This window comes from Pteropus medius, unplaced genomic scaffold (assembly GCF_902729225.1).
Source record: "Pteropus medius unplaced genomic scaffold, Ma_sr-lr_union100, whole genome shotgun sequence".
Lineage (NCBI taxonomy): Eukaryota > Metazoa > Chordata > Mammalia > Chiroptera > Pteropodidae > Pteropus > Pteropus medius.
In genome coordinates this window covers 1124765-1140917 of record NW_024344374.1, presented here as the reverse complement: position 1 = coordinate 1140917, position 16153 = coordinate 1124765, and the positions used below count along the sequence as shown (strand labels likewise).

The following is a 16153-nucleotide window of genomic DNA, read 5'->3' as shown; positions in this document are numbered from 1 at the left end:
TCCCAAGGCCACACACTGTGTTAGCAAAACCTGGTCATTCACAATCCTCTGTCATGATTTTGGTTGTATTCAAGTGCAGTTGGTACCATTTGAATTTTGTATTTCCTTTTAAAGATACCTTTTGTGTAAATTAGAAAGGAAACTGTGTCACTACTGTAAAAGTAAAATCAGTATTACTATATGTAAAAGGTACATGTAAATATACATTAAGATATAGGTGCATGTATGTCTGTATGTCTATATATGTAGATATAGACACACACACACACACACACACACACACATATATATAATCATAGGTAATGATTTTTCCTTCAGGTTTTCCATTGTCAGCTTTGGGGCAAATTTGTATGTGTATATGTATAGTATAAATATACTTAGCCTTGCACTGTGGAGTATTTATAATTTTAGAAATAGCACAGTGGAGTGTGGCTGATGTGCTGTGAGATGACAGCTCTAGCTTTGCCCAGCAGAGAGAGGGCACCTCAACAGCAGAAAAAGTACAAGAGCCAGCCAAGAAACAGAAGGGAGGACTGTGAGGTGAAATGATCCCCTGTACTTATTGTAACCCCTGCCTTCTTAGGAAGCAAGCCAACCTGACCGCCAGTTCACCTGAAGGGAATGTTCTCACATAGAAAAGTGGGCGCGTTAAGTTGTTTACTGCTTCGGATTAGAGAGCTCTTACCAAGCCAGTGCCATGTGGCTACGAGCCCCCTGTGTTAACACCTGCCACTTGGCTATATATATATCACACCTCCTTCCCCTTTCGGTCTACCATTTTGCTGCTTAAAATCTTGCTTTTCATCTGTAATTCCCTTAATAAACTCTTGATGTCATTCTAAAGTTGCTAACCTCTGTCTTTGGTCCCAATAAGAATGTAAATCTTTTGAAGAACCAGAAAACTCTGTTTGCAGACTAAAGCCCTTCAATTTTGGTAGTAGTAAACTTTCCAGGAAGGGAAGAGAAAGGAGGGATGAAGTCATTTATGATGTGAGGACCTACTCTGTGGTGGGCGCTGTGCGAGGTATTCTGCATCTGGCCTCCCGTGTTCATGAAAACACTGTGATATATGCACAGCATTGTTAACTCTGTTGTGTAGTTGAGAAAATAGAGGCAGGGGAAATTTGCGCTATTTACTCAGGGCTCTGTAGGTACCCCAGGTCCCCACAACCAGAGAAGAGGGGGCAGAGTGACAAGAAGGATAATCTTATTTCTGTTGAGGAAATGGATTAACTGCCAAATTTTAAGTTTTAAAAATTTATAATAGGTTAATTTGGCATTTTTTTGTTTTTCTATGCAATTCTGAACATATATGGGCCTCATGATAAACAAAAAACTACCTTACTTCCTTATGTCTTCCAGTTAGGACCTCTTAGCTTATAAAAGTTTTCCTTATTGCAAATTCTCTATAAGATTAACTTCTAGTGTTAACCTTTAGTTATGTAAACCTGAAGAGAGAAAGTAAAAATCAAAAAACACCCCACCTGTTTTTGCTCGTGAATTAACTTCATGGAAGGTATAGTCATAGAACCTGTGAGTAGTATCATGGAGACCTATCTGAGTATAGAGTTTGAGGGAGACCACAGGTCCCTTAGGCACTGAGTGTAGGAAGACTGAGAGTGGGAATGTGGGATGCTTGTGAGTAAGCCATTCTAGAAGAGCTCATGATTTCAGGCTGGACAAATTCTTTCATAGAACCTGTAGACAGATTCTCTCAGAAGTGTACATTCAGGATTATGCTTGGATGTTACTAACTTAATCTTCTGCCTTTGGAATTCTTTTAAAAGGAAAACATCCCAGGCAGATGTTTCTCAGAGGTGAGAATGGGTTCCATCCACTTTCAGCCACTCTTCCTGCAGTCTGAATTGTAATTTAACAGCAATCTCTGATATAAAACATATACCCAAAATAGGCAGCCTCCTCTAGATTTCAGAGGTGTCTGAAATTGAATAAAACGATGCCCGTAGAAGCAGTAAGGAAAGATGGATTTTCTGTGAAGACTTTTTTTTGCCCATTTGACAAATAAGAATGATGAAACTGACTCTATATCTTTTTCTCTTTGAAGCCTGAAAACTCAGAACTAAATTTGAGTGAGGCTCCTCAGCCATCACAATTCCGGCCTTAGACTTGGTGTTCATCCCTGTTCCTTTTCTTCTCTTGCTTAGGCTTTCTAACATATCTTTTCCTTGGGCCTAATTAATTATTTTCTTACATTTGCTGGGCAGCTAGGTGGCCTATAACAACAATTAAATATATAAATGAATAAATATAAAGATTGTACTAAAGCTAGACATAAAAATAAGCGTTCTGTATTAAATTTCATTGTTAGAAACAGTGCTGACTTGAGCAGAATGAGAGTTCCTTCTTCCCATGCTTTTGGTAGCTGTAAACTTTACATTTTTCCTCTTTCTTGTTGAGCCATCATGAACTTGTGACATCATTTTCATGTTCCTATCTTGCAGAACCATAGACAGAGTTAGAAATTTGTGGTCAGAGTTGCATTGGACATACAAATACCCCACACATGAGGTGTTTTTATCTATTGCATACCCACTAGTTTTAAATCTACATTCTTACACCATTTGAAAGCATTCATCAAAGAATTAGTGATTCTTATCTGAAATAAACAACATGTAAACATATAGTTAGAATAATTTTAGTGTCTTATTTTGGTTAAGAGTGGCTTTCTTGTGTTTTAAACTCAAGGTTGTGAATGGTTTTAATTAACTTGTTTATTTTCAGTAGAGATTTCAGGTTTACATTTGAGCTTAAAAACAACTTTTTTTTTTTTTCCTCATTCCAGGTAAAGATAAACTCTGCATCTCCCTTCCCGAGCAAGGAGCTGGCTGAAACCACAAAAAATTTGCTGGATAGTCTCAGCACTCTGGCCCAAGAAGTAAGTTGTCTTTCCAACCCCAGAAGCCAGACCATCCACTATCACTTTTTTCGACCCTGAGTTTGGCTAAAAAGAGTCCTTTTGATTTGAATAGTATATGAAATGTACAATCAAGTTTAGAAGCACCAGTGATCTTAAAAATGATCTTGTTTGATCTTACTTTAGAGATGAAGAACTCGAGGCTCATAATGTCTCAGAGCTAATTAATTAGTGGCTGAAGGCTTGATTTCTAGTCTAGAACTTTCTTCTACTGTTACTCCTATGACTAGCTAATGACTCATTTGTAGAGAGGATAAACCTGCTCATCCCTATTTGCATTTGTCTCAGCAGCAACTTCTCCGAATTTCTTCAGTAGCAAGGGAAGAGAATCTTTTTGCCAAAACATTTGTTTGCTAACTAAAGGGAATAACATGGGTTCCCCTAATTCAAATCTTTCTCTTGTAAACTTTTGGCCTCTGGGGTTCAACTTTGGAAATATAGTCTCCTGATGAACATTAAGTGGAGTTTGCCTTTCAGGTCCACGTTTTGACAAATGTATCAGAAGAACCTTTGTCAAAGGATCAGAGAGGGCCTGTAAAGTGCTTCCAGAAGCACTTAACCTTTCCTTTGCCCCCCAGCCAGTGTGTGCTTCACCTTTCTGACACCAAGCCTTGTTTCAAATTAGACTTGGAAAGGAGGAACTGTCTGGAGCCCAGTGTGTGAGGAGCTGAGCCAGGGGGCAGTGGTCAGAACAGTACAGACCTTAATGTATAGGACACTGGATAGGAATAATTTCTCTTGAAATTTTGTCAGGCTTGGTCCAGCCTTATTTTCAGTGGCTTCGCTCAGTCTTTGGTGTTGGTATCATTTTTCACAAATATCAACATTTACTTTGTTTTCTGGGGATAGAATTATTGCATGTTCACTGTGGAAAATGCGGAATATTTGGGAAATACAGAAAACACAGAGAAGAAACACAGTTGACACTTTAGTGTATTATTTTCAATTTTCCGTTCTTTTTACTTTTCATTCTGCTCATGTGTGTCTGACTGAAGAGGTTTGGCTTTTGATCCCTTTCAGGAGGAGAAGTCCTTTTCCAGTGTGCCATTCGTTACTTCAGTTATAAATGCTAGTGACCTTTATGTAGGTGGAGAAGCTGAGACACCTGGGGTTCTTCCAGGAAGCAGAAAGAGAAACACAAACTGCCCTGCAAATCCATAGTCATTTCTCTAGGGTCCAGTCAGCTGACATTGACGTGCCCTGTACTAACTACTCTTGCAGATCCCTTCACAGCCTTAGAGCAAAAGCAGGGACTGTAACATGGGAGGCTGTCTCTAAACTCACGTTCTGGGTACAGCTGTTTCCTCTTAACGTCACTGGCCTGCGTTGTGTCTGGGGTAAAAAAAATAATTGAAAGCATGTGATGTTCCCATTGCTGATGTGGCGGAAACTCTCCAACTGAGCAGTATACATTTTCGTTGGTGACTGCTTCCGTGTGTGCTGCTTGTTCCCAAGTCCAGGGCAAGCAGGGGCCACTCTCTCCTCTCAGTGGAGAAGAAGTCACTCTGAGCATAAGTTACTCATCGTCTAACTTGTTATTTCTCTGGGACAAACGGGACAAGATAAATAAGTGAATGCACTTGTTTTATCTGTTTAGTGTGTGGAAAGAAAGTTGGTTGTTTTGACAAAAGCACAATCCTTGTAGGAAAAGGGAGCTGACATTTTCTGAAGAGCTTCACCTGGTGCAAGCAGTTTCACCCAATTTCCTTGTATAATCCATGTGATTGGATTATATTGTATCCATTTTACGTAAGACACTGAGGCTCAGAAAAGTTAGACAGCTTGCCTACAGTCACATGGTTAATTGGCAAAACTGGGATTTGAACCCAGAACTGTTGGACTCCAAAGCCCATGCTCTTGCTGCTATAGCCCACTTGTTGTCTGACGAAGTCTGATGGTGACTGGAATAGGACAGAAAGGAGATGTTTCAAAGAAAGAAGATATAGATTAATAGGACTTGGCCGTTATGTGGACCTAGGTGAGTCACCCTGACCTGGGCTTCATGTGTGGGACACAGGGAAGGTATGCCTGATGAGACTGGGGAGGCAGGACAGGGAGCAGCATCTGTTACTCACCCAGCACCTACCGGGTACCTGGCATTGCTTGATGCTGGGGACTCAGCAGTGGACACACTAACCTCCCTGTTCTCATGGGGCTTGTTTTGTGGGTGGGAGACAGGTCAGGGTATAATGTGACAGCAAGGTTACGTGCAATGAAGTAAAATAAAGCAGCGTATGGGAGATAGTGATGGGAAGCCAGCTCGGGTTTGGAGCAGAGGGGCATATGACGTGACCTAGAGTGTGAGACTGTTTACGTTGTGGCTGTTAAATCAGGAAGAGTTGCTGGTGGGGGAGCAAGGGCAGAAGGAGGTCATTGCAGTGGATTGAGAAAGCGGTTAAGTCAGCCAGCCATTCATTCACGCTACAGGTGATTATCCAGCACCACCTTTCGTGGGCTCAGGGACCAGTGGCCACCCTTCCCTGTGCAGAGGAGTGCTTCACCGAGGAAGTGTGGAACATGAGCTGAGGTGGAGAAGAATGAGTAGGTGTTTCTCCCTGAGACAGGTGCTGAGAAGAGCCAACCATTTGAAACAACTGTCATTTATGGTGCCCCTGTCCAAACATAGGCAGGTTTAATGAGGGAAGAAATTCGTTCTATTGGTTGGATTATGGCAGGATGGAGGTGGTGAGGCAGCCTGTGGAAAGAGAAGTAAGTATGAGTGACTCTTGTTTAAAAATGTCCAGGGCTATTTCACCCACCAACAAAAGGAGGGGTGGTCTGACCATCTCTCCCCTCCCTGTCTATATACCTCAAATAGGTTATGAAAAGGTAAAATAAGGAAAAGCCGGCCACATAATTGTTTTCTCGTGATGTATGGTCGATGCCCCCTCTCTAGGAGGGAAATGTTTGTGAGCTCTGACCCACCCCTGGAGTTCCTGGTTCCCCTCTGGAGGCAGAAGGCCCAGTCAGGATCTGTAGCAGCCAGGACGATGTCACTCATGGGAACCAGCAGGCTCTGTGAGACAGAAAGCTGGGCTCATGGAGTCTGATTCTAGGCCTTCTCCAGGTGCGTGCAGAGGCCCATAGCCTCTCCCCTCTACTTTCCACACCTTAGTCTTCCAGGTGATGAGAACATATACAGTGACTTTTCAAGGGATGTAGGGAATTGTTAATGATTTATTGTGAAATGCATGGAAATACAAAGTGCTCTATAAATATTTAATTATACGAGCAGTTGGGCCAAGAACTCCTCAAGGTGCTGGAGTAGATTTGTATGTGAGACAAAGTGCTTGTCAGAGTGTGAGTCACAGACTCAGCCTCTGGCTGAGTCATCGCTTGCAGACCCACCTCCCCCCCTCATGTATCATGTGGTTTATTCCTTACCACACTCCGTCATCATCTCGATGACAAGTTGGGCCTTAGAGAAGTGACTTTTCTAAGGCTGTAAGCTAATGAGAGACTTAGCTGGGATTCAGACTCAGATCTCCCACCTTACACTTTTTCCATTGCCCAACACTTGACTGAGACAAGGATGGGGGCTACACACACAGTACCTTTTCTCCCATAGGGCAGAGAGCTCCTCAGGTTCAACACCGAAGTTCGAGGTGTTTTAGAAATAAGTCAGTGATCGAGAGCATGAGCAGTTCCTGATGTATGTCTATGAACACATAGCTGTTCAGAGAAAACATTCTCTCCCATAAACCAGAAGATAATCAAATGAAATAAAGTCCATCACCAGGGGCTCCACTGACTTCTAAGCTGTGCTTCTCAATCTTTACCGTGCATGGGAATCACCTGGCATCTTGCGAAAATGCAAATTTGAACTGTAGGTAGACAGATCAGAATCTGCATTTCAAACAACCTTTTAGATTATGTTGACACTGCTGGTCCCTTGACCACAACTGTAGTAGCTTGGTTCTGGCAATCTCATGACAGGACTTGGAGGAAATGATGTCAGACAAGATATGTTCTGGGGTCTGGCTCTACAGAGGCCAAGAAAATAAGATGTTTCTTTCTCTTCTCTGTCTCCAACCCTTGCTCTACCCTTTTCTCCTCTTTCCTCCCCTTTTCCTCCCAATCCCTGACACCAGCTGTTCAGCATGAGGAGCTGGAGTGACATGCGGCAGGAGGTGATGTTTCTGGCCAACATGAACGGTTCCAGCTCCTCCACCCAGATATACCAGGCCGTGTCCCGCATTGTCTGTGGCCATCCCGAGGGTGGGGGCCTGAAGATCAAGTCCCTCAACTGGTATGAGGACAACAACTACAAAGCCCTCTTTGGAGGCAATGGCACTGAGGAGGATGCTGGAACCTTCTATGACAATTCTACAAGTGAGTGTCTCTGCAGACTAGAGCTCCAGCCCCAGCCCACCTTAGTCATGGATTCTTCTCTCATACTTGTCCTCATCCTTTGCAGCAGCATTAGGTGTCCACATGTCTGTTTGTCCACCAGAATGAGCACCTAGAGGGGAGAGTCTTCTCCTAATTAGCTCACCATGCCCACTTCTCTGAATGGGGTCTGGCACGTCTCAGGTATACAGTGTGTTTATCAAATGAATGAATGATTGAAAGCCAAGTTTTCTGGGGGATATAGGAGGGTGGTTCCCAGAGTAATTCATGATGTTATTCTTTTCTCTTCCTTTCTCCCCTTCGTCATCCATGAAGTATGCTTTGTAATAAAAACTTAAAAGTAACAGCAATAGCAACAATAAAAGCCAACATTTAGGGAACATTTCCTATGCACTATGCATTCTATTTAAATTATCTCATTTAACCCTTAAAATAACTCTGCAAAGAAGATTTTATAACCTCACATTTTATAGGCTCAGAGAGGTTAAGTGACTTGGTCAAAGCCACACAATAGCTAATCGGCAAGAGCCTGGATTAAGCCAGGATCCGCCTAGCTCCATGCTCTTTTTTCCGGTAAACCACAAGGCTTCTAAACTAGCTGTTAATGGTGGCATATGTCTACCATCAGACACAGGCATTTGATCTGCTGTTTGTTTTTGGTTCTTAGCTGCAAAGCAGTGTTAAAGATCCTTGTAACTCCATATCTTCTCCCCGCACTTGGGCAGTTTTGTGGGGACATGCGTCCTGTGTCTGATGGCAGTGAGAAGCCAGTGTTACAGTTTTAGACAATGGCATCCTTTTCCTTGAAAACTTGATGCAAGTGAGCCTTTCTCTATTTCCAACCGCAGGTGTGTCTTTCAGACATTGAGTGAGGCAGCTTTTTGTCCATTACTGTAACAGAAGAACCTTTTATTTTTTCTCTGGAGTAAAGCACCACAGACATCGCAGGTTGCTTTGCAATCCTGAAGAGGATGGCATTATAGGCAATTTTCTGAAATGCCATCTCCTCTGCTCTCCCTTGCTTTGCCAGTGCACCCAAGGGAACCTTCTTTTGCACAGCAGATACAACTGTGAGCAAATCCTCTTTAAAAAAAAATTATATTGTCTTTGCTGCATGGAGAGGCTACTTGGTATCTAAAAGAACCCAGGATGAAATTAAAAAAAAAAAAATCAGGAATCCTTCTGGATAATCAAACCCTATTGTTTGTTATAACTTTGAATTTCTCAGTTTGGGATTTTTATTATATTTATTACATATAATGCTGAGACCTACTAAATAAAGGGATTTTTAAAAAATTTTTGCTTGAAAACTGAAGTCTGAATTCGGCCCTCTGTTTTCAATGAAAACAAAGTGGTGAGGGCTGGCATACTAGTATGAATCTAGAGTTGCACAGTCTGTATATAGTAAAAACATTTTCTAGATTGTCTCAGTTTTGAGTTATCCATCGTCAGTGATATAAGTTCTGATTATCAAGCATTGTTCTAAGGACTCTACAGATAACATCTCCTACATCTTTGCCAAGTAAATGTTGTTAACTTTATTTTTACAGGAGAGCAAACTGAGGCTTAGGCAAGTGAAGTTATTTGTTACATAGCGATTAAGTGGCAGAGCTGGATTTGAATCCAGGACAGTCTGGCTGGCTCCAAAGCTCTTATTAGTTGCTGTATGTTTGTGACCATACATATGAATATTTGCCTTTCATCTTCTTCATAGCTCCTTATTGCAATGACTTGATGAAGAATTTGGAGTCCAGTCTTCTTTCCCGCATCATATGGAAAGCTCTCAAGCCTCTGCTGGTTGGGAAGATCCTGTATACACCTGACACTCCAGCCACAAGGCTGATTATGGCTGAGGTAAGCTAGCCAGGCCCAGGAGGTGCTCTCCAAAATCCTCCTCAAATTGCAGGCAAAAAAAGTAAAGGCAGCTTCAGATGGAGTATATATTAAGTATACTCCTGGCTCTTGTGGGATTTCCAAAGAGTAAGAACCTCGAGTCTGACCCTAGCCAGAGCTGACTGCTGAGGGCCAGCTCTCCAGCCGTGGGTGTTTGAATCAAGCTGCCCGCAGGCACTTCTTGGTGCTTAGAAGGACTAGAAGAGGGCTGCTATGATGGAGTGTCTTTTTACAGGGCAGCTACATTTCTCAAGTCTGTACCTCTTCTCCTCTTTTTTTGCTATCCCTGCCTCCCCGCCTGACTCCAGGTGAATAAGACTTTCCAGGAACTGGCTCTGTTTCATGATTTGGAAGGCATGTGGGAAGAGCTCAGCCCTAAGATCTGGACTTTCATGGAGAGCAGCGCAGAAATGGACCTTGTCCGGGTGAGTATCCCTCTGATCACTGAGTGCCTGCTTGATGCTAGAGAGGTGAGTTTCTGGTCACTTTCCCAGAAGTGGTTGAGATGAGAATTCTTTACGTTTAACCAGTGTAAGCAAATGTATTGAGTAGAGCACAAGCCACAGGGCTGTCACCTTTGTAGAGCTATAGGTGATGGTGCACTGATAACACTGTGTCATGCCTATCAGCGTCAATGTGTCTGGTAGTCAAAAATCAGTTTTCCAAGAAACTGAGGGCTGGTATTTGGAGCAAGAGTTTGGTGATTTCGGAACCCTGACCATTTTCATTTCTGGGTCTAGAGCTAACCGTAGCTGTTACCACATGGAACGGAATTGCACTTAGTGCTTCAGAACCACTTCAAAGGGATTAGTGCTCTAAAGACAATTGAATTCAAAAGCACAGGAGTCTGAATAAGAAAGAACAGAATGTCTTCTTTTCTTGAGCCTGAGTGCCATTTAATCACATCATCCCTGCCTTGGGATGAGTCAGAGAATCATTAGACTATTTCCTGTCTCCATGGTGAGGGAGGCCTCTTTCCTTTTGTTTCCGCTGCTATTAAGAAGCAGGAATGGATTTTGCCAGGTTTCTTGTCTTGACACCTCATTGATCAGAAGGGCAGCTGGGTTTTAAAGGCGGTACCTACCTGGAAGGTACTCTCTCAGGCTTAGGACTGTCCCCTGATGTCCTGGGAGGGGTGATACCAGGGGACCCTCAAATAACGGGAAAGTTAGAGTCATCTTTGTTGTACTAGTCCTATTACAAACACAGAATTCTTAAATTAAGACCTTTAAAAACCAAAGGATTTTAGTGATAAAAACATGAACAATAATTTTTATGGATTTACTGAATAATTTCTAATAATAACTACTCATGCCCTTCAAGTATGGGTCTCTGTTGGGCTCCAGTGTCTCCTCTCTAAAAGGATTCATATGACCCAGCCATGTGACCTAGGTGTGGTCTGGGGCCTCTTTTTTCTGGTCTTCCCCTTGGAATCCATACTTCTTGTTGGACTTCTTCTGGATCTCAGAATGCTGAGGGGCCCCGTTGAAGGGTTTCTATGAATTTTGGTCTGTAGGCAGATAGATTCTTACCTTACTCTTAAGTGGGGAGTTTGGCTTGGATGCTCCAGCTCAGGCTCCCAGTTCGTTGGGACAAGCCCTTGGAAACATGGCCATCGCATTCATTAGTTCTGCTGGGAGAACCCAGGATGTGCAATAAGAAGTGTAGGAGCTGTGGTTTGGAAGGCCTGTGTGTCAAGGACCTTTAGTTTAAGCTCTGGGGGAAGCTTTTAAGCAAGGGGAGATATAAACATATTTGATAATGACAGGTGGATTGAAGGAAGGGGAAGATAGAAGGCAGAGACCAGGGTGGAGATTATCCAAGTGGGTGATCAAGGCACTGGCAGGAAGTGAAGCCTGATGACTGCTTGATTGTGGAGGGGTAAAAGAGAGGGAAGCATTGGGATGATTCTTGATTTCTGGATGGTGGATAATGGGGATGTCTAATAGGCTTATGGACACTGGGGGCTGGGAGAAGGGGGGCTGTTTAGGCTAGAGACACTGACTAGGGACTCATCGGCCTGTGGGTGTAACTTGAAGAAGCCTCCTCTAACTTTCCTTTCTCTCTTAAGGAGTATTTATTTAATGCCACAAACTTGGGCTTCTCAGTCCTGGTCACCCTCTGCATTTTCACATCTGGTACATGAGGTGATGCCTGAGGCTTCTGCTTCTGCTGGAGTAATTTCATTTTTTTCTTTTCTTTTTCTTTTCTTCTCTTTTCTCTCTTTTCTTTACTCCTCTCCCCTTCTTTCCCCTCTCCTCTCCCTCTTTCAGTTTTATTGGGGTATAATTGAAAAATAAAGATTGTATATATTTAAAGTGTACAATTTGATGTTTCAATATACATATACATTGTAAAATCATCACCATAATCAAGCTAGTTAACATACACATTATCTCACATAGTTACCTCTTAGCAAATTTCAGGTATACAGTATTGTTAGCTATAGTCACCATGCTATACTTTTGAACTTATTTAGAACTTATTTAGATTGCATACTTGAAACTTTGTATGCTTTGAGCTCCCCATTTCCCCCACCCCCAGCTTCTGGCAACCACCATTCTACTTGTGATAACTCTTACCTTTCTGCCGCCTGTGGCTCTGTCTACAGCTGTTGCATCACCCCACAGATATAGAGTCACTTCTCCGTTGCATCGTGGAACCCACTGATACTAAACTGTTCTGTTTTCCAGCTGCTCTTTGCCTCCTTCATTTCAAGGCCTGGCTTTTTTTTCTGGCTAGCACTCCTAAGGGTGACCTTAGGTCTCTTGGTCCCCTCAAGTACCCTAGAATAGCCATGTGATCAGGCTTTCACCGGACACATCTCTCTTGTCTTGCTTCCTTGGCCATATTGCTCTGAAGCCACACCAGACAGGGCAGGTGTCACCCTAAATGCCACATGTCTTTACTCATCTCTTCTTTGTTCAGTTCAAGTCTGCAAATAAAGTCATTTGAGAATTGCTAACCCAAACCCCTGTGAACTTTGGTAAAGGTACAATTTTGTAACTATTTGTGTTAACAAAAGTACATATCTTACTGATAACAGTATAAATAGTTTTTCGCTATTGGAAAGCAATTTGGGATGAAAATTGCAAGATCCATTAAAAATGTGCTATCCTATGTGCCTCCATTCTACACACCCTGAGGGATGTATCTTACAGAAATAATTTTAAAGAAAGAAGCCTCTGAATGAGAGAAAATGTTATTGCTATCACAATTGTTATTGCGAGAAATTAGAAATAGGATAAATGCTTAGCAGTATGAGAATAATTAATGAAATTATAGTATATCTATTCTATAAAATCATTATACTTCCATTAAAATAATAAATATGAAGCCACCTGGAGAAAAAAGCTTATAATGTTAGTGGAAATAAGACTGATTTAAAAAGTAGCAGTATTTGGCTCCTTAGAGTCTCCATTTCAGTAGAGCCAGAGTTTCATCTTCCTTCTCAAAGCTGTGACAGGATTTGTAGCTCCTTCTGTTCCATGAGCTGAGTTTGAAGCTGACCCCTGTTTTTGGCAGCACATCTGTGCAGGCCTCTGCCCCAGCCCTCTGGACCCATTGGTTGAGCACCAGACTGGGGTGTCCTTCTCTTCCATAATGATTTACATGGAAGAACCAACCAGAGAACAAGAAATGGAGACAGGCCTCTTTTGCATCATGACCCATGTGTCCTACAATGGGGAAAGGTCATATTTTACTTGGTTTAATAGCAGCATTATTAACGAAACAGCAAAAGTGGGTTTGTCTTCATTCAGTCTAGACCCAGGGTCTTTATGAGGAGTCATCAGCCTGGTTCTCAAAAAAGGAAGGCAGTACAATGCAGTGGGATGGGGCAGTAGAATCAGAGAGCCCATGTTTCATATTCTGGCTTTGCTGCTTACCAGCCATGTGAACTTATGGTAGGGACTTGACCTCTCTGATGGTCAGTTTTCCTATCTGTAAAATGGGAACTCTTAAAAATATCTTCCTTATGGAGTTGCATGAGATAAAGCATAGAAATAAATCAGTATAGTAATTGTACAGAGTAAGCACAATCACTGTTGTTACTGTAGTTAATACTGTTGAGCTATCCTGTTTGGTACAGTGAAAAACTTAGCTCTGGATTCAGACTGGTTTGACTTTGAACCTCAGCTCCAAGCCCATGAGCAATGTGATTCAGCCTTGGTTAAAATCGTATTCTTTTATTTTTCAGCTCCAATATTCTCATCTGGTAAATGGGGACACTGTTATTTACCTCAATAGTTTTCTATGAGGATGAAAAACAAAAGAGACAATATATGTGAAGGATTTTGTAAATCATTTGTTCTTGTCAAGACTTAGGTGGTGTTTACTATGTATGCTTTCTCTTTGTCATGGCAGACACTCTTGAACAGCAGAGGCAATGATCACTTTTGGGAACAGCAATTGTCTGGCTTAGATTGGACAGCCAAAGATATCATGGCATTTCTGGCCAAGCATCCAGAGGATGTCCAGTCAGCTAATGGCTCTGTGTATACCTGGAGAGAGGCTTTCAATGAGAGCAACCGGGCAGTCCAGACCATAGCTCGCTTCATGGAGGTGAGGATCTATTCTATGGCTCATTTGGAAAAGGCTATGGCTTTTCTTCTGAAATGATGCAATAAGTCACATTGGAGGAATGTTTAGAAATAATGTCCAGTTTTATTTACAGGAATATTCCTGAAACCTAACACAGGGCTTGATGTGCAAAAGGCACTCAATAAATGATAGTTCAATGAGTAAATAAACAAACCTAACTCTAGCTTTATTCTGTCAGACTCAAGGATGTTTCTATCCCTTGTCTTCTAGGTTTTTCAGTGTTTTGATATCCTAATACCTAATTGCAACAAAGCAGTCCCTTAAGGGCATTATTTATGAAATTTATTTAAAATCTAATAGGACAAATTACATTTAAAAATTTATTCTTAAAAATTATGTCACTTAACAGAGACAAATAAAAGACTTTTTTCGGGGGTGGGGATCTGTTTATTTATTTACTTAGTCGTAAATGACTCAAAATTGCTGATAAAAAGGAGGGGTATGATCATTGTTCCAACCTCTTTCTCACCACAGAAATCAATGTAAGTAACTTATCTTTAAATTTCAGTTTAAAAAAATATCCATTTTTGGTTGAATATTGGAAAACGACTTTAGAGAAGACTTACAGAGTGAGGATAAAAAAGCCACACAGTACTTCCCTCTTCGGGTAGGGTCTGTCTTGGTTGTACTGCTTGTTTTTCTGGCCACCAGAGTTCTCATGACAGCTATTCTTCCTTCAGTGTGTCAACCTGAACAAGCTGGAACCAATAGCAACAGAAGCTAGGCTTATCAACAAATCCATGGAGCTGCTGGATGAGAGGAAGTTCTGGGCTGGTATCGTGTTCACCGGAATTACTCCCGGCAGTGTCGAGCTGCCCCATCATGTCAAGTACAAGATCCGAATGGACATTGACAATGTGGAGAGGACAAATAAGATCAAGGATGGGTAAGCTGAATTCCATCATGCCAAGCAGCCTTGGGGAATCAAGAGCTGCTAAGATGACTAGAGGTACTTAATTTTATGGGATAATTTGGTAGAAACTCAAATAGATGGCATGATTTCGGTGAAATATCACTATCTTTTAGCATTGCAACTCAAGAGAATTAATCCCAAGGAATTAATCAACAGAAAAGAAAGAAAAGGAAAAAAGACTTTAGGTTCCCTGTGCTGGCATTTTTACAAAAAGGAGCTATCAATATAAAAGGGAGTGGTTGGTAAGTTTTGGTATGTCTACTTGATATAATGTTAGGTATCCAATGGAGGGGAAAAAACAAACTAATAAGTGATGTGCTCATTCCGATTAAATCTATTAAAAAATATGTGCACAGGTAGGATGCAAAAATAAAAACAGTGACTCTGTAATGATGATGGGATTGAGGGTGATTGGATTTTTTTTACTGTTTGGTTCTAAAGACTATCTGGTTACCTGTGGTTTGGTTTTAGGTACTGGGACCCTGGTCCTCGGGCTGACCCCTTTGAGGACATGCGATATGTCTGGGGGGGCTTCGCCTACTTGCAGGATTTGGTGGAGCAGGCAATCATTAGGGTGCTGACGGGCTCCGAGAAGAAAACTGGTGTCTATGTGCAACAGATGCCCTACCCCTGCTATGTTGATGACATGTAAGTTACCAGTGAGCCACCATCTTTATTTAACCAGTTAACACTGTCCCCAAGTGGAGCATAGACACATGCACACAATGCATGTGCACACACACCAAGAGAGGAGACAGAATGCTTTGATTTCAATTTTTTTTACATGCATGTTGATTCTAGTTAAAATTAGTTTTGAAATTCTGTGAAGATTTCAGAAATTAAGATGCCAGATGTAAGTAGTTGACAGTCTGAGCCACATCAGAGACACACACGTGCACACGTTGGCAGCCCTCCTTCCTTTCTCACCCATGGTTACCAGAACTTTTATTTTCTACGCTCTACCCTTTTGGTTAAAATTTGCTCAATGTGCAAATTTAAAATATGTCATGACAAACACATGCCAGCATACACACATTCCCCAAACACAGAAGCGGCGTTCTAGACCTATGAAAGCTGACTTCATGTAAATTTGTCTACTTCCTCTCTATAAGTGGAAACCACAATTCGAAACAATCCAAATAAAACAATCCAAATGGGAGGGTGACTCTCCTCCCATCTGCTCTCTGCTTTGCTTGGAAAAGTCTATTTCCTTGTGTGGCTCAGCTCTAGCTTTTTGATGTCACCTAGAATTATCACCTTTTTATGTTAGACTTTTAAGATAATCTTTTAGAGTTTAGTTACTATGCTGCTAAGTTCTCAATGTGAGAGCTCTGCCTTTGGAACTAATGATTTCTTGTAAGAGAATGAGCAGAGGTATAGTTATTGCAGGCATCTGAAATATGTAATGTTTCTTCCAAATTCTGGAAATTCTCTTATTCTCTGTTGGTGGTGGTGGTGGC

The 16153-nt window shown here is 41.7% G+C and overlaps 1 protein-coding gene across 8 annotated transcripts in view; it reads left to right on the top strand.

Annotated features, from left to right (window-relative positions):
* Positions 1–16153, top strand: part of ABCA1 (ATP binding cassette subfamily A member 1) — a 119707-nt gene that overhangs the window by 59068 nt on the left and 44486 nt on the right. For all 8 annotated transcript variants that reach the window (XM_039870604.1, XM_039870600.1, XM_039870603.1 and 5 more), the window contains 7 exons: positions 2804–2896; positions 7027–7267; positions 9000–9139; positions 9487–9603; positions 13544–13741; positions 14461–14666; positions 15165–15341. In XM_039870604.1, coding sequence (XP_039726538.1) covers positions 2804–2896; positions 7027–7267; positions 9000–9139; positions 9487–9603; positions 13544–13741; positions 14461–14666; positions 15165–15341 — 1172 coding nt within the window. The remainder of the gene's footprint in view (positions 1–2803; positions 2897–7026; positions 7268–8999; positions 9140–9486; positions 9604–13543; positions 13742–14460; positions 14667–15164; positions 15342–16153) is intronic.